General features: G+C 35.3%; 1 protein-coding gene across 2 annotated transcripts in view; it reads left to right on the top strand.

The window, feature by feature from the left end:
- PPP4R3B (protein phosphatase 4 regulatory subunit 3B) overlaps positions 1-23,308 on the top strand; it is a 67,687-nt gene that overhangs the window by 42,448 nt on the left and 1,931 nt on the right. Inside the window, exons 10-15 of one of the 2 annotated variants that reach the window (XM_081254819.1) lie at positions 1,208-1,249; positions 2,908-3,066; positions 6,540-6,709; positions 8,709-8,848; positions 9,259-9,422; positions 11,675-11,877. In XM_081254819.1, coding sequence (XP_081110945.1) covers positions 1,208-1,249; positions 2,908-3,066; positions 6,540-6,709; positions 8,709-8,848; positions 9,259-9,422; positions 11,675-11,877 — 878 coding nt within the window. Of the gene's footprint in view, positions 1-1,207; positions 1,250-2,907; positions 3,067-6,539; positions 6,710-8,708; positions 8,849-9,237; positions 9,423-11,674; positions 11,878-23,308 lie in introns of both variants that reach the window. The other variant, XM_081254818.1, reaches the window with a different exon arrangement.

Below are 23,308 nucleotides of genomic sequence, written 5' to 3' on the forward strand. Positions count from 1 at the left end.
AATGTTGGCTAATCTATTAAGTCAGTTAAGAGGAAGTCAGTTAAGAGAATGTTTACTAAACTAATAAAATTGTACACCCTACATGATACTATCAATTCCATTTCTGAGTTTATATCTTAGGGGACATTTATGCATATACATGACAGATACAAGGATGTTGTTGCATTGTTCATTGTAGGAAATGAAGAAAATGTAGTATATTCATATAATGGAATACTGTTTAGCAGTTAAAATAATTGAATTTTGATCTATCGACTGATTAGTTCTCAAAAATATGAATTGGGTAAAAAAAAGCATGTCACAGAACATTTTGCAGAAAGGTTCCATTTATGTAAATTAAAACAAATGCATTTTTAACTTTCATTTTAAAATAAAACATTTCCAGCATACAGAAATATTTAGGTGATAGCATCACAGGTACATACTTTCTGTTGGCTCTATCAAAACTAACTTGTCATATTTTTTTCAGTTTTTTTAAAAAGAAAATAAATTACAGATAGTTTCTTATGCATTCTCATTCTACCCCACCCCATCCCTTAAGAAATGCTGACTTTGGAGTTTATCACCCCTATGTTTGTTTATATTATTGTGACATGTATAATGTGGTATTATTTTTCACAGTTTCAAACTTAATATGAACTGACTTAACATTGTACACATTATTCTGCATTTTTTTCCTTTTTACCCAATGCTTTTTTTTTGAGATCTATCCATATTGATACCTAGAGTTTATTTTTAACTCTTGTGTGGTATTCTTTTGTATGAGTATGTTGTAATTTAGCCATCCTGCTTCTAATGTATACTTAAGTTGTTTCTAGCTTTTTCCTGTTACAAACAATGCTCTGATATACATTCTTGTGTTTCCTAACATAAATGTGCTCTAAGATGTGAGCCTAGGAATGGAAACTTAATTATAATGTTATACTTATTTTTTTTAAAAATTCAAAGCATAAGTGACTAATTGTTAAAATCTGTGTTATTTTATCAGAATACTTATGATACTGTCTTTTAATAATTCTTCATCTGCACCCAATTCTCTAAAAGATTTCAGATAGAGGTATAATACTTGACTGAAGCTACTAATTCTTAATAGTTATTATGCAGGTAAAATGAGGTTATGATCAGAGATATGCTTTGTATGTTGTAAAGTGCTAGGGAAGTGTGAGATATTATTACTGAAGTCGCTGATTTTAATTTTTTTTATTAGATAATATAGTTGGATCTAACAAAAACAGCACGATTTGTCCTGGTAAGTATACATTCATACTTTATGAACTAATGCAAACTAAGTTTTTTCCTATTCAGAATATAATGCACTTATACAAAACTAGGAAAGACATATTTTCATCCAAAAAATCCAAAACTAGATTTTTTTTTAAAGAAAAAAATTGCACCTTCTCTAAAAGATGAAAAACCCAGTTGAAATTTTGTTTTTGTTTTTCTCTGTAAATTTAGAGCTTGTTTTCTGACTTTCTTTTTAAGGAGGTGTCTGAAAGTTGAGGATTAGTTCATTCTTATTCTGTAAATCTAGTAAATTAAGGTCAATCAGTTAGGAACTAGTCTTCATTAATAGTCTTATGTGTAGGTATCGTTCATGAATCTGAGTATAAACATGGTTGCTTCTACTTGGAACATATGTATCAGGTATTGACCTGTTAGTATGGAAAATAATGCCGTGTTTACCTGGCCTCCTTTCTTTTCTACCAGGCTCATCAAAGCTGTAGGAAAGCCAGTATCAAATTAGGAAGCAGATCAGAGATTGGATTATTAGAGATATGATGAGTAATTTCATGTCCTAATTTGGGAAAGTGAAAACAAGACATTTAATTAACACTACAGATCACTGTTACAAGATCTTTTGTAAACAAAATTTGGGAATTGAGAAATTTAGAGAATTTATTTTAAATGGTGAGGAACTAGTTCAGATACTGGCTGTGGTGATGGCTGTTGTACAAATTGGTCTGAAACAAGTAGAACTCTTTACTTACATTTAAAGTAGAAAAGGTCTTTGAAATACCAGAATTGTATTTTGTATACTTGATGGTCATTCTGTTATTTAAAAGATTGCTGATTTGTTCCTGATAGCATCATGTGATGTTCCACAAAATATTTATTTGTGTAGTCTTCTTGAAAAATAAAATAGTTGGACTTGATGACGTCAGTTATTTTTTCTATTCTCTAAGGCTGTGATTCCATAATTTTTTCACAGCTTAATATTTTCTTGCCTAAAATATTTGCAGTAGGTATGGGTAATTACCTATACATTCAATTTTGATGTTCAGGAAGCAATTTTAAATCACTCCATGAATGTGTAAACCAAAACCTCTTGAGGAAGAAAGAGCTGGTATATTTCAGTAGGCCTCTCATGGATATGATTTGATGTTAAAAAGATTACTGTTTTAAAATCATGATGTAATATTTTTCACTTAATATTCTAACAGCCAAAAAAGTCCTTTCCTTAAAGATGTCTTTAAAGAAAGCATATTAATTTTTCTTGGGAAATTTGTGTTACACCACTTCAGGCAAAAAGTTTAAGGTATTTCCTCTTTTACTGTGCAGTAGACCCTTTTATAGATCCATTAATATTAATGACAGCACATATTAAGGAAACATTACCAAGAAAATCTCAATGCAGTGAGGGCTTTATTATCATATTTGTACATTTTTATTTAACGTTATTAAATATTTTGTATAAGAGCCTTAGAATATCTATTTAGTAGGTAAAACTGCTAATACTTCTGGAGAGTCTACCTAATGAAAAAATAAAAATCTATAGCTTCTTTAATTGATACAGAAAGGAGAAGAAAATACAGTTTTTCTTTTGCTCTAAGATACAGGATGTACACTTTATTCTCTTTGCTTAGATATATTGCAACGTTTATTTTCATGTGATGACTTTCTTTGTAGATAATTATCAAACAGCACAGCTGCTTGCCTTAATTTTAGAGCTACTCACATTTTGTGTGGAACATCACACATATCACATAAAAAACTATATTATGAACAAGGACTTGCTAAGAAGAGTCTTGGTCTTGATGAATTCAAAGCACACTTTCCTGGCCTTGTGTAAGTAACAGTTTCAATGAACATTCTTACAAAATGTTTTATGGAACAGCATTTTTAATAGAAAAGCCTGAGTTACCCTTGTGGAATTATTTTTTTCTAGCAAGTGCATATGCTATTAAAGAGATGATTGCAAGAAATACTAATCTTTTGTTTTCTTTTATTTAAGGGACAAGAGGAGTAGGTCATAGTGCTTCCCCCACCCACATATTGCTCACATTTAGATTCAGTTGTGACATAATACCATGTGCAATGACATTTCACTAATAGAACCACTCCTGCTGTCTTTTACATCTGCTTCATCAAACTGTCATTTAGTAGTAACTCTTTTTATATTTTTGAGATATGGGCCTTGAAATGTATTTGTATAACTCAGGTTATTTATTTGAACATGTAAAATAACTTACGGTCTCTTCAGTAGACCACTTGGACCAATAAAAGTCAAACTTAAATGCTGATGTTTGCTTAAATGTTGATTTTCGGTGAACCCTAACTTCATTTTCCTCTCATAGTTTCACCTGCTGATAGAGGTAAAGAAACCTTCTCCCTCGAAATAAAAAGAGCCCTGTGGGTTTTTTCTGAGCAGGAAAATCATAATTAAAATGTAACATTTAATTTAATGTATAGAGAAAAGGTTAATCTCCCTACTACTTCCTTTATTTTTAAGGCCTTAAAATAGCCACTGTTAACTGCCTGCACTACTTCTTTTCCATTCCTTTTTCCATACCTGTGCAAATTTACATAAACATTCACACATGTATAGGTTTTCATGTTTTATTTTTATAGAAACAGGATCATGCTGACACACGTCTCAGCCCCTTAATAATACGCTAGGTCATAGGATATGGTGTGAACTAATACTTTTCCTAAACATAGCTGAGTAACATTTCATAGAGTGACTCTTTCACAACTTATTCTACCATTCTCCACTGCATGGATTACAAGATTGTTTTGGTATTTTGCCATTCCAAATAGCACTGTAATAATAGCCTGGTATTGGGTTGGCCAAAAATTTCGTTCAGGTTTTTTCATAAAACCCGAACGAACTTTTTGGCCAGCCCAATACATAAATCTTTCTTTACTGGTTTATTTCCATAGGATAGATTCCCTATATTGGGATTGCCAGAGAAAAATGTTTATATATTTTAATATATCCTTTTTCAATTTTAATTTACTTTCCATATTATTTTCCCAAAAGATTGAAGCACTTGACATGAAGAATACATTCAATGAATAGCACTCATTGTTACTGCTTTTTAAAATGTTATCCAGCTGATGATGGAAAATGTATTCTGTTCGTGTTTTAATTTACATTTTCCTTGATAACATCTTTTCACATTTTAGTGCTTTTGCATTTTATCTGTTGTGAATTGCCTTTTATCTTAGAGCTCTTGTATGTTAGAGATATTAGCAGTTATCACATTTTGGGGAAAAAAATGTCCCAGTTTCATTTGTCTTTTGTCTTTACGTTTATTTATGGCATTGTTTTGCATATAATTGCTAGATTCTTTATGATGACAAATATGTCTTATTTTTCTTTTATGGCTTTTGGTGTTTTTGTCTCGTTTATTAGGAAAGTCTCCTGTGTCCTAAGTTTATACAAATATTTTCCTCAATTTTCTTCTAATATTTTTATTATTTTGTACATTTATATTTGTAATGCATCTGAAATTTGTTTTTGCATATGGCTTGAAGTGAGAGTCTAGCTTTCTTTTCTACTGGATGTATAGCCAATTGTGCTAACACCTTATTAAATAAACTATATTTTCCTTACTGAATTAAAATATCACTTTTGGTATTCAGTAAGTTACCATATATACTTGTGTCTTATTTCTGAACCATCTATCCTTTTATTTCACTAGATAAAATGAATGGGAAAATTTATTCTTATGCCATTATAGTATCTCTGTTGTAAAGTTTAATATCTGCTAAGTACCTCCTCAGTTTTCTTTTCATAATTGTCTTGGTTCTTGGACATCTGTTCTTCCACAGTAACTTAAATATAACTTTATCCAGTTCATCCTGATGGGATTTACACTAAATTTTTATATTAATTTTGGAACAGTTGATGTTCTCATACTCGATTTTCCTATATGGCTTTCTATAAATAGTCCTTTCTGAAATGACTGCAGAATGGTCACATTTAAATGGATATAACTGAACAAATCTCCAGTATTTAAATGTTTACATTGCTTCAAGATTTCCATTATTATAAACAATGCCGTTTTAACTATAGCTTTGTGTGCATGTTACTTCATTCACCGGCAGTGTATGAAAGTGCCTGTTTGCTCAGGTCTTTGGCAATACTTCAGTCTTTTTAATCTTAGGAAAACTATTTCTTATCCTTCCATAAAAAGAGGTGATGTTTTAAGTCTAGCAGTTCTGTCCACACCTGTTTAGCCTTACAGTTATCATACATTTATACCTTATGTGGCCTATTTCTGTTTTATTTTCAGATAATATTTAAAACCTCTTTGGACAGACACAACTTCTTTCAATAACTTAGATCTGTGAACAGGGGGTTAAAATGAGAGAGTGACTTACAAAATCAGAAACCTGTGTTTTAAAAGATGTGGCTAGTGGTATCTGTAGAATAAATTAAACTACTTAGGAGAGAGGTTACAAGTTAAAAGATCAAACATAAAAATAAGGGATTGAAATTACAGTATTTTGTGTTCCATAAAGGTTTTAGCAATAATATTGCTAAATTTGTTTAGCTTTATTTAGCTAGGGAAAAGACTAGTTAAAGGGAAATTTTCTTTTCAATATTCTAAAATGTAAAAAGCCAAATTATACTGCTTATTTGTTACTCTGTCATTCTTTTACAGATACAGTCTGATCTGCCACAGTACATGTTTACCAAAGGTTAAACAGCTCATAAGCAATTGGTAAACAAGGGAGTGATGTTATTATAATCCAGAGGTAGTGTTGGTTCACAGATGATTTTCCCAAGGCAAAGAGAACTGGAATAGCTTTCATCAGAAAAGTAAAAAAACCTTTGGCTCTCCTGTATACTAGTAGCAAGAGCCCCTTTGGCTGTATTTTCGGAAAACTTAAAAGAAGCACCTATCTCCAAAGCTCCCCCCACTCCCCTCTTTGCCCTGTCCCCCCGAGAGGTAAGGCAGTCTCGGCTCTTGGCAGGTTGCACCATTCCTTTCCCCTTCTCAGTGACAGCCCCTACTGATTCTGAGCTGCCTTCACTGCATTGTCTCCGCATCCAGCAGCACTGCTCTAAGTAGTGCCGGCATTTGTGTTGTGCCTACCAATTATTGGGGCTTTTGTTAGCTCTCGCCCCAAGTTGTACAAATTCTGAGTTGGTTTTTCCCTAATTCTGTTTTTCGCAAAATCCAATTGTTCTTAGTGCAATTTTGCTTTTTACTTTAGAAGAACATATACATTGCTTTATGTAAAAATACCTGTATAATAATTAATACTAGTAAGATTAGCAACTTATTCTCTGTATTATTTTTAATTAGGTGCTCTTCGTTTTATGAGGCGGATAATTGGCCTTAAAGATGAATTTTATAATCGTTACATCACCAAGGGAAATCTTTTTGAGCCAGTTATAAATGCTCTTCTGGATAATGGAACTCGGTACAATCTATTGAATTCAGCTGTTATTGAGTTATTTGAATTTATAAGAGTGGTAAGTTTATATTAAAAGATTCTTAGTAAATTAAAATAATTATATGTTTAGTGATGTTAATATTTTAAATTGTGAGATTCAGCATAGTAAACTGCGTTTATGCTATATTCTTCTCAGTTCCATTTTTTTGCCAAATGTTTCAGGATATTTAGCATATGTGGACATTTCACTCAAGCATGCCATTCATGTGATCTCTGTGATCTCTTGTAAGGGTAGTGATAAAAATGAATAGAAAGATTGAAAAATAATTCCCTTGGTAGACATTGATACAAAATGCATAAAAGGTAGGATGTTATCATGGAATTTTAAGTTGAAGAAACTGAGAAGTTAGATGAACTACTCCAACTGCCTTATTTTATAGATGAGGGCTTGAGACATCCAAAGTGATTAGCTGACCTATTCAGGTGCATTCATTTGGTTAGGAGCACAGGCAGGGCTTGAAGATACGGTGCAGCTCAGTCTTGAGTCTCAGTCAGGCAACAAAAGATTTGTCATAAAAAGATCTGGAGAGAGCTCTGTGTGAATACCAAGGATAAGATGAATAACTGAAGAACTGGTAAGATAATTTTACCCTGTCCCACACACTGAAATGATTCCACTGGAGGAAATGGCCACATGGTTAGAAGAAACTTGAAAGAAGAAAGTCAAAGCTAGAAATTCATTCTCTAGTTTTGCTTCTTACAAATCAGATTTGTACTGATGACACAGTATTCTCACGTAAAGATTATTTGGCTGACTAGATTGTTTTTCTTAGAGTAGTCGCTTGCCAAGAGTATGGTTTGCAAAAAGGATGAAGAAGATAGAAGTACTGTCTTTAGCCTTGGAAAAAAGGGAACATGGTTGACTGGCTCACCAAGAATCTGAACCCAGGTTCACAGTGTACTGCTCTATTAATTAGAGATTAACTTTTATATATATTTTTTCCTTTAAAATTTTTGTTGAGATATGGATAAAATGAATTATAAGGTTCACAGCCCCATCCCTATTCCTATGATTGAATTTGTTTTTCTGAAAATAATTTTGAGTGGTTGATAAATGTACATTGAATCCCAAAACTTACCTTTTTTTGTTTCAATGTGTAACACAACTATTTTACCTAGGTTTCTAATTTTTCTCCTTTGCATATTTTTTTGATTCAGATGTTCAGGGGAACTAGATTAAAGACATAATAGTCCTTAATACAACCAGGTTATGGTATATCTTTTAAGGAAGTGGCATGTATATATCCTACCGGTATTAGTCCTGAATCACAACTTATTTATTTTTAATGATGAGCCTGCTTTGCACCCATTCATTTGCAGTGATCACTTAAAATGGTTCATTTAGAATTTAAAATGTATTACTATCGGTTTATTTCACAAAAATTACACCCTAGAGAACTGTGGAAATATACAAGAGGAATTCAAGTTGTTTTACCAAATATGTATATGTGATATAGTCAGAGGAATCTGTTTATTTTTTAAGTAAGGCTTATCTTGTTTTGATAGTTAAACAAGGCGTCATCAATAATATCTTTCAACGTTTGTTGAAAATATAATTTCAACATCTGCTTTCTAACTAGGTGTGCACTCTTGATCAGGCCATCCAGTCTCTCTCATAGCCTCAATTTTCCCTTTCTGTAAAATAGGGATAATAAAACCTATTTTATAAAATTGTTATGAGGATCAAGTGAAATTGTATGTGATAAGTGCTTTTTAAATTGTAAAGTGCTATTATGTAAGTGCAAAAAATAAACAGACAACATAAACTAAATACATTTACCTTTCAAATGTTCTTTGTAGTCTCCCCAAAAGGGCTTCAGTGAATTACTTCTCCTTTTTTCCAAGTGTTCTGTGGAGTCCTGGCTCATGTATAAAGAAACTAGGACGTTTATTTTTGGAAGATGATTTTGAAAAACCTTTTTATTGATCAGCTTTGGAACTATAAAAAAACTTTTTACAAGTTTTTCTTCTAACAAGCATTGTATTATATTTGAAATATAAATTTTGTGCTTATACAGGAAGATATCAAGTCTCTTACTACACATATAGTTGAAAACTTTTATAAAGCACTTGAATCGATTGAATATGTTCAGACATTCAAAGGATTGAAGACTAAATATGAGCAAGAAAAAGACAGACAAAATCAGAAACTGAACAGGTATTGTTTAAGTATATTGCATTTATAGCCTATAAAATTATGTTCAAAATCATGTGTAGTTTGATCTTACATATGAAATTTACCCAGGAATTTTCTTTCCATCATTAGATAGTACAGGGTTGTGTAGGAGGGTAGTATATCCTCCCTACACTGAATCTTTTATATTAAAAATTACTGCTCCATATCATAACTCAAGATAAATTTTTAGGTTGGTGTACAAACATCCTTGGAGTGTTCTCTGGTTTCTGGTTACATCTTATAACTGAGGTGATTATGATATGTTATACTCAGTTAAAATTATTTCAGCTCCTCTTGGTTATACATATTCTCATATAATCTGGTCAGGAATTTTAAATCATTACTTAATATTTGTGATATATTTCTTACAGTGTACCATCTATATTACGTAGTAACAGATTTCGCAGAGATGCAAAGGCATTGGAAGAGGATGAAGAAATGTGGTTTAATGAAGATGAAGAGGAGGAAGGGAAAACAGTTGTGGCACCAGTGGAAAAATCTAAAGCAGAAGATGATTTTCCAGATAGTTATGAAAAATTCATGGAGACTAAAAAGGGTATTAAAATTTTGAATTTTTGATTAGTTCATTCTCTTATTTAGTATAGAAATTATTCAGTTGTTTGTGAAGTTGTGATAATAGTTTATAAAGCATGAAAGACATGAATTTTATGCTAAATCAAAACCTTTTAAAATTATCACTTTTTTCAAATCTGATTTTTCAAAACATTTTGTGTTTAAAATGTTTTTCTTGAAACTTGCCATTTTGTGATTCTCTTCATTTGCTGTTGATAAGTTGCATTGTCTATACTTTGCCTTCTGTGAACAGTTGTGCTTTTATTTCAATAATAATAGAGATCATATAGATCCATAGAAACTTTCCAGAGCACTCTGTCATTTATAGCTGGAGAAACTAAGCTTAAAGAAAGAAGTACTTTACTCTTTGAAATTTTAAAATTGTTATAAAAGTTTCATAAAGATAAAATGTCAAGGGACTTCCCTGGTGGTCCAGTGGGTAAGACTCCGTGCTCCCAGTGAAGGGAGCCCAGGTTCGATCCCTGGTCGGGAACTAGGTCTCGCATATGCCGCAACTAAGAAGTCCGCATGCTGCAACTAAAAAAAGATCCTGCATGCCGCACCTGAAGATCCCGACCTGGAGCAGCCAAAACAAATAAATGTTCAAAAAAAAAAAACAAAGATAAAATGTCAAGAACGGAAAAGTAACAGTAAAATTTCCTGTCTTTCAAATATGTTTAACTTGTTTATAAAACTAAGATCTTACTAGTGTTTTTCAGAAGAACCAATCACTTTAATTCTATAATTTAAATGTTTCAAAAAATTTATATCTTGAAAGGCAAAAGCATTTCCTAGACTTATATGTAAGTTTGTGATTTTCTTACCTTTTTAAAAATTTATTTATTTATTTATTTATTTACTTTTGGCTGCATTGGGTCTTCGTTGCTGCGCGTGGGCTTTCTCTAGATGTGGCGAGTGGGGGCTTCTTTTTGTTGTGGTGTGCGGGCTTCTCACTGTGATGGCTTCTCTTGTTGCGGAGCAAGGGCTCTAGGTGCACGGGCTTCAGTAGTTTTGGCATGCGGGCTCAGTAGTTGTGGCTCGCAGGCTCTAGAGCGCAGGCTCAGTAGTTGTGGCATACGGGCTTAGTTGCTCCGCGGCATGTGGGATCTTCCCAGACCAGGGCTCGAACCCGTGTCCCCTGCATTGGCAGGTGGATTCTTAACCACTGTGCCACCAGGGAGGTCCCAAGCTTGTGATTTTCAATGTGCTGTTTTCTAAAGGCATTTCTCATTAGTTAGTGTTTCATTAATTTCTTATTACATTTTCCTTGAAACTGTTGCTACCAGCCTCACTCATTTTCCACTCATCACTGCCATAAGTTCTATTTATTTCAGCCTGGGGGATCACAATAGCCTATTAAAATGTCCTAAGGAATAGGTACCTTTTGGTAGCCAAATTCTTCTACCTTTACTCATTACAGGCCCTGCCCTGAGTACTGTCAGAAGAGGCAGTGAGGCCATACTTGAAGTACTGCATCCAGTTAAGAAGCATAATCAAAAATAGTGGCAGCCAGGGCTTCCCTGGTGGCGCAGTGGTTGGGAGTCCGCCTGCTGATGCAGGGGACACGGGTTCGTGACCCCGTCCGGGAAGATCCCACATGCCACGGAGCGGCTGGGCCTGTGAGCCATGGCCGCTGAGCCTGCGCGTCCGGAGCCTGTGTTCCGCAACGGGAGAGGCCACAACAGTGAGAGGCCCGCGTACGGCAAAAAAAAAAAAAAAAAAAATAGTGGCAGCCAGATGTTAAAGGATAGTAGATACTTTTGTCATAAAGGAAACAGATAAAGGAACCTGGAATATTCAGGAAATAAATGCCTGATAAACATGATCCTAATCATTTTCTTTAGGCATTTGGAATATTATTGACTTGTGGGAGAGATTATTAGGTTTTCACAATGAGTATGGAAGTGTAGAGTCAGTGAGCGGAAGCTGCAGAGAGACAATGAAAGAAGAGTCAGACAGCTAGTGAGTCCTTGGAAGAGTCCTAGATATAGCAGTGTAGAATTCTAGCATATGGTGGCTGATCTGTTATATGATTCTGAAGTTTCTTTCTAATCCTGAGATTTCTAAGACTCCAGCTAATAAAGACTTATCACTGTACACATCATGCTCTACCCTCTTAGCTCTTAGAAAAACGCAAAGGCACTGTTTTATAAGTTTTTAAATTATTGTTCTTTTCAGATGCTTTGACTTAGCAATATTTACTGATAAAGATTCAAATTTTTACATTTGCTTTAGCAAAGGAAAGTGAAGACAAGGAAAACCTTCCCAAAAGAACATCTTCTGGTGGCTTCAAATTTACTTTCTCCCACTCCACCAGTGCTGCTAATGGAACAAACAGTACAAACAGTAAATCTGTAGTGGCTCAGACACCACCAGCAAGTTCTAATGGATCCTCTTCCAAAACTACAAACTTGGCTACATCAGTAACAGCCACCAAGGTACGTGAAACTGCTGTACACACAAACTTCGCTTTTTTCGTCTGTAGAATTATTTCATGTTTCCTGAAGAAAATTTGGATAATAAAAATAATCTCAAAGAAGAAAAAAAGTTGCACACATTGTCATCAGAGAACATGACTGCTAACATTTGATTGATTTTTCTTTAGGTATATGGGTTTATCTGATACAATTACAGTCTCTGTATAAGCACAGTTTTGTATCCTGCTTTCATTAATTATGAGAATTTTTCTCTTATTAAAACATTGTTGAGGACTGTAGAATTTCATTTGATTTAGCTGTATCATAGTATTTGTAAGCATCCCCTCCCCCCACAAATATTTTGGAGCGCATAAGTTGATTCTGATATTTCACTGACTACTGGCATTGTTGCATTTTAAGTTATTTTCTTGGATAGATGAGTAGAACAATGTTCTCACCCACCCATTTGTCAAATTCCTCTCCAGAAAGACTATACCAGTTAATGTTACCATAAGCATTGTACGAGGATGCTTGGTTCACTGCAGCTTTGGCACTGTTACTATAATGATTTTTAATCTTTACCAGTTAGGTAGAGGAGACAGTATATATCTCGTTCCTAATTGTGTCATTTGTTACTAGTAAGGTTGAATATTAGCCTTTTGAATTTGCTCTTTTGTTAATTGTCTGTTCATAGTCTTGCCTTTTTAAAAATTGGTTTGTGTCTTTTTAATATGAGTGAGTCTTTGGTTAAGAATATTAACCTTTTTGTCATTCACATAGCAAATGTATTTCCCATTGGTTACTTTTTTCATGTAAACAAGTTTAAATTTTATATAAAACTTTTTTCTTTCATTTATGTTATTATTATATGTAATATGTCCTTTTCCCCAAAAAGGAGTAGCTTAAAATAAAAAGGCATAAATAAAGGACAACTGTTAGTATAAGGATAGAAGGACAAGAGAAGGCCATAGTAGAAAACCTAAGTGAAGTGATGCTTCTTGTTTTGAACACAGAATATAAGTCTGAGTTTATTTATTTTACAAAAATGTAGAATCTTTCTTCAGTATTGTAGCAAGGTGGGCTCTTGACTAAAGATCACAGAAGTAGCATTTTCAGTAGGATTCTCCTTTTTGTGAAACAGTTTATGTTATTGAACAAGAATTTTTAAATTTTCATTTTTTGATAGGATAATTTAGTATAATATCATGACACTATATTAAGAATGTTTGCTGTGGAGTTACATTGCTTGGGTTCAAATCTTGGCTGTGCCTCTTTCTCTGTGTTTGATCTTAAGTAAATTATTTAATCTCTCTGGGCCTTAGTTTTCTTATTTTAAACAGGGATAAAACAGCACCTTCTTTATAGGTTTGTTGTGAAGGTTTAATTATTTAATAAATGTAAAGAGTTTAGAACACTATTTGGCACATTCTCAATATATACTAGCTTTTCTTTTTTTTTATTAATCAAAGTAATATATGCACTTACTTTTAAAAGACAAATAGCATTAAAAGTATTGAAAAAAAAACAGTCCTCTTTTCTTCTCCGCAGCGAAAGCTTGGAACTCTTCTAGCTCTTTCTTCTATTTCTAATTAATATGCTAATACTGCCATATTGTTTTACCACTCCGTACCAGATCCTCACCCTTATTACTCTCTGTATCACAATTTTTGGTTAAAACAATATGTGATAATTTTATAGCTATAATAACATAAATATTCTTTATTCATTAATTTTTTTCCTGCTTTTTTTCTATACTGTGTTTTTCTTTATAACTTTTCTCTTTTTATAGAGTAAATAACCTCTCAGGTTAGTTTCCACATAGTCTCCCCCTTGGAGACATCTCTCTTAAAATCTCCCATCTTGTCCCAGCCTAGATTGGTTCCTCTCCAGACTTGCTGCTCAGCTGTTGTCTTAAGGCTGCCTCTGCCATCACAGTAATACTTCCTTTTGCCTTGCTTCTTTTCTTATGTTGATTGTTTCCTGGATCTCAGGTCTCTGTTCTCTTTCTTGATTTTCCATCTCATTTTGTTGGAGCATACCCTCTCTGTTTCCTGGGAAAAGAATTCCATGAGAGATAAAGTTTGAGACCTTGCATGTATGAAGATGTCTTTATTGTATCCTCATACTTGATTGACAATTTAACTGAATGTAGAGCCAAATTAGAAATAATTTTCTTTCAAAAATTTGAAGTTATTGCTGCCAAGAAATCCAGAGACATTCTTATTCCTGATTGTGTGTGTGTGATTTTATTTGATTCTTCTTGGAAGCATTTGGGGTTTTATCTCTGTGTTCTGAAATTTCAGGATGATATACTTTGGGCATTCTCAGCTAAACAGTCATGACCTTTAGTTTTGGGACATTTTATGCTCTTTCACTATAGCTTATTGTTTGGATATTGGGCCTTATAATTTTCATAATTTTTCTCTCCTATTACTCATTTTTTTGTTCTATTTTCTGGGTTATTTCCCTGAGTTTTTAATTTACTGTCCTTCCAGATAATTTTTTATTTATGAACAAGCAAAATCAAGTGCGAACACAAACACATATTTCACCTTTTTTGACACTAAAAGCAGATTGCCAAATACATTTGTTCTACATCTTTTGGGGGAACAGATAGAAAAATAGCAATTGTTCTTGGAAAACAAATTAATTGCTCAGTCACTCAAGACTATCACAAAAATTTGATATTAAGCAAGATAGGAGCTCACAGAGTAAAGCACTAGTTATATTGGCTCTCAACCTTTTTCAACAAACTGACCACATTTCTAAGTGAAGGCAAGTTCTTTATCACCAATGGCCCTTTAGCCATTTTCACCATCATTGCTTTTCAGGTGTCCAGCAAAGTGATTCAGAGGTAGATAGATTAGATAGATAGATAGATTGATTGATAGATAGATAGATAGATAGATTGATTGATTGATTCTTTTTTTAGATCCTTTTCCATTATAGGTTATTACAAGATGTTGAATATAGTTTCCTGTGCTATACAGTAGGTCTTGTTGGTTATCTATTTTATATATAGTATTGTGTATATGTTAATCCCAAACTCCTAATTTATCCGTTCCCCCCCCACCCTTTTCTCCTTTGGTAACCATAAGTTTCTTTTCTGTCCGTTAGTCTATTTCTGTTTTGTAAATAAGTTCATTTGTATCATTTTTTTTAAGACTCCACTTACAAGCAATATCATGATGTTTGTTTTTCTCTTTCTAACTTACTTCACTTAGTATGATAATCTCTAGGTCCATCCATGTTGCCTCAAATAGCATTATTTCATTATTTTTTATGACTGAGTATTACTCCATTGTGTATATTTATCACATGTTCTTTATCCAGTCATCTGTCAACGGACAGGTTGCTTCCATGTCCTGGCTATTGTAAGTAGTGCTGCAGTGAACATTGTGGTACATGACTCTTTTTGAATTCTGTTTTTCTCAGGGTATATGCCCAGTAGTGGAATTGCTGGGTCATATGGTAGTTCTATTTTTAGTTTTTTAAGGAACATCCATACTGTTCTCCATAGTGGCTGCACCAATTTACATTCCCACCAACACTGTAGGACGGTTCCTTTCTCTCCACTTCCTCTCCAGCATTTATTATAATGTAGACTTTCTGATGATGGCCATTCTGACCAGTGTCAGATGTTACCTCATTGTAGTTTTGATTTGCATTTCTATAATAATTAGTGATGTTGAGCATCTTTTCATGTGCCTGTTGGCTTTCTGTATTTCTTCTTTGGAGAAATGTCTGTTTAGATCCTCTGCCCATTTTTTTTTTTTTGCGGTACACGGGCCTCTCACTGCTGTGGCCTCTCCCATTGCTGAGCGCAGTCTCAGGACACACAGGCTCAGCGGCCATGGCTCACGGGCCCAGCCGCTCCGTGTCACGTGGGATCCTCCCGGACCGGGGCACGAACCCGTGTCCCCTGCGTCGGCAGGCGGACTCTCAACCACTGCGCCACCAGGGAAGCCCCCTCTGCCCATTTTTTAATTGGGTTTGTTTCTTTGATGTTGAGTTGTTTGAACTGTTTATACATTTTGGATATTAACCCCTTATTGGTCCTATCATTTGCAAATCTTTTTCCCATTCAGTAAGTTGTCTTTTCGTTTTTGCTTTGCAAAAGCTTTTAAGTTTAATTAGGTCCCATTTTTTAATTTTTGCCTTTATTTCCTTTGCTTTAGGAGACTGATCCAAAAAAATATTGCTACAACTTATGTCAGAGATTGTTCTGCCTATGTTTTCCTCTAGGAGTTTTATAGTATCTGGTTTACATTTAGATCTTTAATCCATTTCAAGTTTATTTTTGTGTATGGTATTAGAGAATGTTCTAATTTCATTCTTTTACATGTAGCTGTCCAGTTTTCCCAGCACCACTTGTTGAAGAAACTGTCTTTCAATTGTATATTCTTGCCTCCTTTGTCATAGATTAATTGACCATAAGTGCATGGGTTTATTTCTGGGCTTTGTATCTTGTTCCATTGATCTATATGTGTGTTTTTTGTGCCAGTACCATACTGTTTTGATGACTTAGCTTTGTAGTACAGTCTGAAGTCAAGGAGCCTGATTCCTCCAGCCCCATTCTTCTTTCTCAGGATTGCTTTGACTATTTGGGGTCTTTTGTGTTTCCATACAAATTTTTGAATTTTTTGTTGTAGTTCTGTTGGTAATTTGATAGGGAATGCATTGAATTTATAGCTTGCCTTGAGTGGTATGGTCATTTTAACATTGATTCTTTCATTCTTTCATGGAAAGAACACGGTGTATCTTTCCATCGGTTTGTGTCATCTTCAGTTTCTTTCATCAGCATCTTATAATTTTAGTCACCATCATTGTGGATTGCTACAATCGAATTGATTGGTTCTTAAAATTAAATAGATCAGGTGATAATTTGTCTGTTTTCCTTTGGGAGGCATCCTAAAGCTCTAATATATTTTTTAAAAATCACATTCTTTGAAAATTTTATAGTTTTCAAGGTCAACAAAACAGTAGCTACTAATGAAATTTATTTATTATTTTTGGCTGCATTGGGTCTTTGTTGCTGCACGTGGTCATTCTCTAGTTGTGGCGAGTGGGGGCTAGTCTTCATTGCAGTGCATGGGCTTCTCATTGCGGTGGCTTCTCTTGTTGCGGAGCATGGGCTCTAGGTGCATGGGCTTCAGTAGTTGCAGCACATGGGCTTCAGTAGTTGCAGCACGTAGGCTCAGTAGTTGTGACACGAGGGGCCTAGAGCACACAGGCTTCAGTAGTTGCAGCACATGGGCTCAGTAGTTGTGGCTCATGGGCTCTAGAGCACAGGCTTAGTAGTTGTGGCACACAGGCTTAGTTGCTCCACAGCATGTGCGATCTTCCCAGACCAGGGAGCGAACCCGTGTCCCCTGCATTGGCAGGTGGATTCCTTAACCACTGCGCCACCAGGGAAGTCCCTACTAATGCAATTAAAAGATATTTTTTAAAGATATGAATGCTATAGAGACACAGAATATTACTTTAGCTGTAGAGCTGTAAAATATATGCACATTTTCCTTGAGGAAAAATACTTACAAAATCAAAATGAGAAGCCATTAGTGGGTGCTAAAACAAACATTTCTTTTGCTACAGATTCACAGAAAAAGAAAACACTACATCTTGCTTTTTCACATAACAGGCTTATCTGGATGAGCATTCCATATCAGGACATAAAAGAACTTCCTCCATAGAATTCCAAAGTATGGATGGATATGTGACCTTTTACATACAGCATTTCACATACATGTATATTTCTATAGAGAATGTGCATTTACAATTTTGACAAATGTTATCACATATAAATGCTCAGTAAAATAGGAATAAATGGATAATTTCTTGACATGATATATATGGCTGATAACAAAAGCTAGCTTTATCCTTAAGGAAGAAATATTAGAAGCATTCATACCAAAGTCAGGAACAAGACAGGATGCCACTATCACTGCAGTTATTTAACCATTGTTCTGGGGTGTTGGATAGTGCAATTAGGTGAGATAAAGAAATCTATAAAAATTAGAAGACATAAAAGCTATCACTTTTGCTGGTGATTAAAACAAAATTTTACTCATATTTATATAAAAATTACATGATATCAAAAATTAGAAGATATAAAAACTATCACCTTTACTGATGATTAAAATTTTTTAATCACGTTGAAGGAAGATCTATGTATTTTTTTTTTTTTTGGCTGTGGCACTCAGGGTCTTTGTTGCGGCATGCAGGATCTTTTAGTTGCAGCATACGGAACCTTCAGTTGCAGCATGTAGGCTCTTAGTTGCGGCGTGCAGGATCTGGTTCCCTGACCAAGGATCAAATCCAAGCCCCGTGCATTGGGAGCATGGAGTCTTAACTGCTGGACCACCTGGGAAGTCCCATCTATGTATTCTTTATTTCATTGAGGAGCAGGGGTTCCCAACACCCAGGCCTGTTAGGAACCAGGCCGCATAGCAGAAGGTGAGTGGCAGGCAAGCAAGCAAAGCTTCATCTGCTGCTCCCCATCGCTCACATTACAGCCTGAACCATCCCTCCCCCCCATCCAAACTATGGAAAAGTTGTCTTCCACAAAACCGGTCCCTAGTGCCAAAAAGGTTGGGGACCACTGGAGTCAAGGATAATTCTTGAATTCTGTCCCCTTAGATTTGTTAACATGATGAATTATGTTAAGTTTCCTAACTTAAAATTTCTTAATTTGTCAGTTTTAGTTCAGAAAGAGTCATTGTTTCTTCATAGGTTTTTGTTATTGTTACATCATTTGTTTTGATACCTTCTTTCATACTAGAAATGCTTCTCAAGTGTCTGGTGATGCTTGGATTTTCTTTCATATATAAAAGTAAGGTAGTTTGGGATTGACATGTGCACACTGCTATATTTAAAATGGATAAACAACAAGGACCTAAGGTATAGCACAGGGAACTCTGCTCAGTTATACATATGTATATGTATAACTGAATCACTTTGCTATACACCTGTTAATCAACATTGTTAGTCAACTATACTCCAATAAAAATTAAAAATTAAACTTTTTTTTTTTTGCGGTTTGCGGGCCTTTCACTGTTGTGGCCTCTCCCGTTGCGGAGCATAGGCTCTGGACGTGCAGGCCCAGTGGCCATGGCTCATGGGCCCAGCCGCTCCGCGGCATGTGGGATCTTTCCGGACCGGGGCACGAACCTGTGTCCCCTGCATTGGCAGGCGGACACTCAACCACTGCGCCACCCGGGAAGCCCAAAAATTAAAAATTAAGAAAAAAAAGAAAGCCTTGAGGAGAAGTGCCTCAGTGAGGTGCTAATCTGTTTATGCAGTAAAAATATAAAATAAATTCATCTGCTAGGCTCACAGCACCAAACTAAAAAAAAAAAAAAATGTAAGGTAGGCTTTTCAACAAGACTGCCAAGACAATTCACTGAGGTAAAGAATCATCTTTTCAACATGGTGTTAGGACAACTTGGATATCTGCATTCAAAAGAATGAAGTTGGACCCTGCCCCCTCACCACGTTACAGAACTTAAAGTAGACAAAAGTTTTAAATACAAGAATTAAAAGGATAAAACACTTAGAAAAAACTACAGGCGTAAATATTCATGTCCTCAAATTAAGCAGTGATTTTTTTTTCTTTTTGTTTTTATTCACCACAAGGCTTGCAGGACCTTAGTTCCCCAGGGATCGAACCTGCACCCCCTGCAGTGGAAGCACAGAGCCCTAACCACTGGACCACCAGGGAATTCCCCTAAGCAGTGATTTCTTAGGTATAACACAGAAAGCACAAGTGTTACAAAAGAAAAAAATAGATAAATCAGACTTCATCAAAATTAAAAACTTCTTTGCTTCAAAGGACACTATCATACGGTGAAAAGGCAGTCCACAGAATGGGAGAAAGTATATCTGATATGGGACTGGTATCCAGAATATATAAAGAACTCTTCAGCACAACACAGCAACCTGGTTTTAAAATGGGCATTTAAAAAGATTTCTCCAAAGAAGATATACAAATGGGGCATATAAGCACATGACAAAATGGTCAGCATCATTAGTCAGGAAAATGCAAATCAGAACCACAGTGAGATTCTACTTCACACCCACTAAAATATCTATAATAAAACACATGGACAAAAACGTGTGTTGGTGAGAAACTGCAACTCATACATTGTTGATGGGAATGTATCAATAAAATGGTGCAAATGCATCCACTCCTAGATATATACTCAAGAGAACTGAAAATATATGTCCACACTAAAACTTGTACATGAATATTAATAGCAGCTATTATTCAGCTATTATTTGGCTATTATTTGGCTATTATTCATAATAGCCAAAAAGTGGGAACAACCCAAATGTCCATCATCTGATGAGCAGATAAACAAAATGTGATATATCCATAACGATGAATATTATTTTGCCATAAAAAGGAAAAGGAATGAAGTACTGACATGCTACAACATAGATGAACCCAAAAACATGCTAAGTGAAATAAGCCAAACACAAAAGGCCACATATTGTATGCTTCCGTTAATAAGGACTGGTCCAAAATAAGCAAATCTTCAGAAACAAAGTAGATTTGTGATTTCCAGGAGCTGGGAAGGAGGGAGGAATGGGAAGTGACTAATGGGTAGGGGTCTGGGGGGGTGGTTGTTGATGAAAACACTCTGTAATTAGTAGTAACAGTCACAGAACTTTGGGAATATACTAAAACCACTGAACTGTACACTGCACAGGGGTGAACTTTAAGGTATGTGAATTATGTCTCAATTTTTAAAATAAGACAGTTAAAAACAATGAGAAGGGCCTACTGATGTGGACTTCATATAAAAGACTAGAGCAAATGCCCTGCTCTTTTTAGGGAGTGTTAGTGGTTTGGGGTTTTTTCCCTGTGGAGCCACCTAGCTCTTACAGGCATAGCTAGTCTGCTACACCTGGTGAGTATAAGCTCACCTGCTGGTGTTCTGAGAGCCTGGATGGTAAAGAAAGCTTAGAATGGAGGTGGGCGTGTCTCTGCTCGGCATGCAGAATTTACTGTTTCACCCTGGCACCTTTCCCCTGCCCTTTACTGTGCCTGAAGTCTTGAAGTGCAGAGCCTTTCTGTTGCTTTTCCTTTATGGTTGGTGGTGGTAGAGGAGCTGGAATCTCCCCGTGGGGGTAGGCGTGTGGTAGGGGAAGGAATTGTAGAATTGAGGATTCAGTTGTCTGTTTCACTGACTCAACTGTTAACTATCTTCCCTGCTTTCCCCAGTATTTTGGTGCCCTTACTTCCTAGTCTTTTCTGTGGTTAAGACAAATAAGTTTGCTTCTTATTTCTATATCCCCCTGCAAACCCTTCTTTCTTGACTTCGTTCTCCATTAAAACTGAGTGATTTTGCCTCTGATTTCTTTTTCCAAAAATGTCTTAACAGCTTTCATCTGCTGTTTTCTCCTTTCCTTTTTTGTCTTTGTTGATATATTGTCAGAAACAAAAATTTTCAAAGAGAATATAATGCCTGGGAAAGCAATCTAAATGTCCAACAAGGAATTTAACTTTGGCGGTGTATCCATACCATGGAATACTAGAGTTTAAAAGAATGAAATAGAACTTTGTGTACTAACATTGAAAGCTGATATTTGTTTAAAAACAATACATTTATAGTTATATATTAAAAGTCTGAAACCTATCAAATTCTTCACAGTGTGCATCTGTGGATTTATAGTTCCTTTTACTTCCAATATTTCATATTTTGTATTTTTATTCTTTGTATGGTAAACATGAATTTTTAAATGTATAATATGAGTTTGTTTATGGTGTATATATGTATAGATAATAGAGGTAAAATGAAAACTAAATTGTGTAGCCAAGTGTCAGAATATTTATTGATCTTATGCCAAAGATTATTTTTTTTAATAAAAAAATGTGTCTAGGGCCTCCCTGGTGGCGCAGTGGTTGAGAGTCCGCCTGCCGATGCAGGGGATACGGGTTCGTGCCCCGGTCTGGGAGGATCCCATGTGCCGCGGAGCGGCTGGGCCCGTGGGCCATGGCCGCTGGGCCTGCGCGTCCGGAGCCTGTGCTCCGCAACGGGAGAGGCCGCAACAGTGAGAGGCCCGCATACCGCAAAAAGAAAAAAAAAAAAAAAAAAAAAAAAAAAATGTGTCTTTTATTTTTACTTAAAAACCGAAGGCACTTTTTGGCCCACACAAAATAAGTATAATTATTTACTGTATTACTTTTTTTTTTGCGGTACGTGGGCCTCTCACTGTTGTGGCCTCTCCCATTGCGGAGCACAGGCTCCAGACACGCAGGCTCAGCGGCCATGGCTCACGGGCCCAGCCGCTCCGCGGCATGTGGGATCCTCCCAGACCAGGGCACGAACCTATGTCCCCTGCATTGGCAGGTGGACTCTCAACCACTGCGCCACCAGGGAAGCCCCCCAAAATTATTTTAAATGTTAACCATTTGGAACTGAAATGTTTGTACAATATGATATATAGTATTAAAAGCAAAATTAAAACTTTCCTTAATTTGCTGTGTGAATATCAGACTGGTGCCTTTTTATGCTGTAATTATGTCTTCTACTTCCTTTCGTCCAACTTGTTTGGCTTAGAAACCAAATAACAAATAATAATGATAACAGTAATAGTAGCTAATAGCAATTACTGAATAGTAACTACATACCAAGCACTGTGCCAAGTGCTTTACGTTTTGTTTTAAATTTAGCCACATTACTTCTTGCTTATCCAATTTACAATTTGTGTGTTAAGCTGAGAAAGCAGAAAGATTCTCACTTAACTATAAGTTTTATTTGGTTCACAGACTTTCTGAAAACTTTCTAGCTGCTCAGAGCCCTTTGCTGATTAATATTACAGTGTTTCAGTTACATTCTGGTAAAGTGTTAATGCCAGATGCCTGGATTCTTTAGGTATGAAGCTACTTAGGTTTGAAATATGACTCATTTCAATTGTACTTGCTTATCCCCTAGAGGTCTTAAGGGTTTGAACTAGATGCAGTGTTTACAGTAGCTCTCTTAACCTGTACGGTATGTGTACAGATTTCATGGAATTGGTTCAAATTAATGCAGACCTGAGGACATATTAATTGTCTGGGTAAAGTGTCCAGAGCTTTAATAGGATTTGCAAAGGGGTCCATTACTTACAAAAGGCCAAACACCTGAAATATCTGATCCTTTTCTTCTAGGTAGAGAGAGATAGCCCTAAATTTTTGTCATTAGTTTTTAGGAGCCAGTTCATGTGTTTATTATCGTCACCCATTTAAAATTATTCTTAAAAAAGCAGAACAAAAAACAATGATGTGTACTTAGTGATGAAATATGTACATGAGGAACAGAGACTAAAAGGCAACTTTTTGTCACTGGCTGGCTATCATCTCTAGTGTAAGGTTAGAGAAATGAACTAGTTCATCTCCAAGGTCCTTCTAGCTCCAAATGTCATGATTCTTTGTGAGTCCTACTGTTTGGAGATATTTTTCCACAGT

Source organism: Mesoplodon bidens (assembly GCF_964165515.1).
Source record: "Mesoplodon bidens genome assembly, chromosome: 14".
Taxonomy (NCBI): domain Eukaryota; kingdom Metazoa; phylum Chordata; class Mammalia; order Artiodactyla; family Ziphiidae; genus Mesoplodon; species Mesoplodon bidens.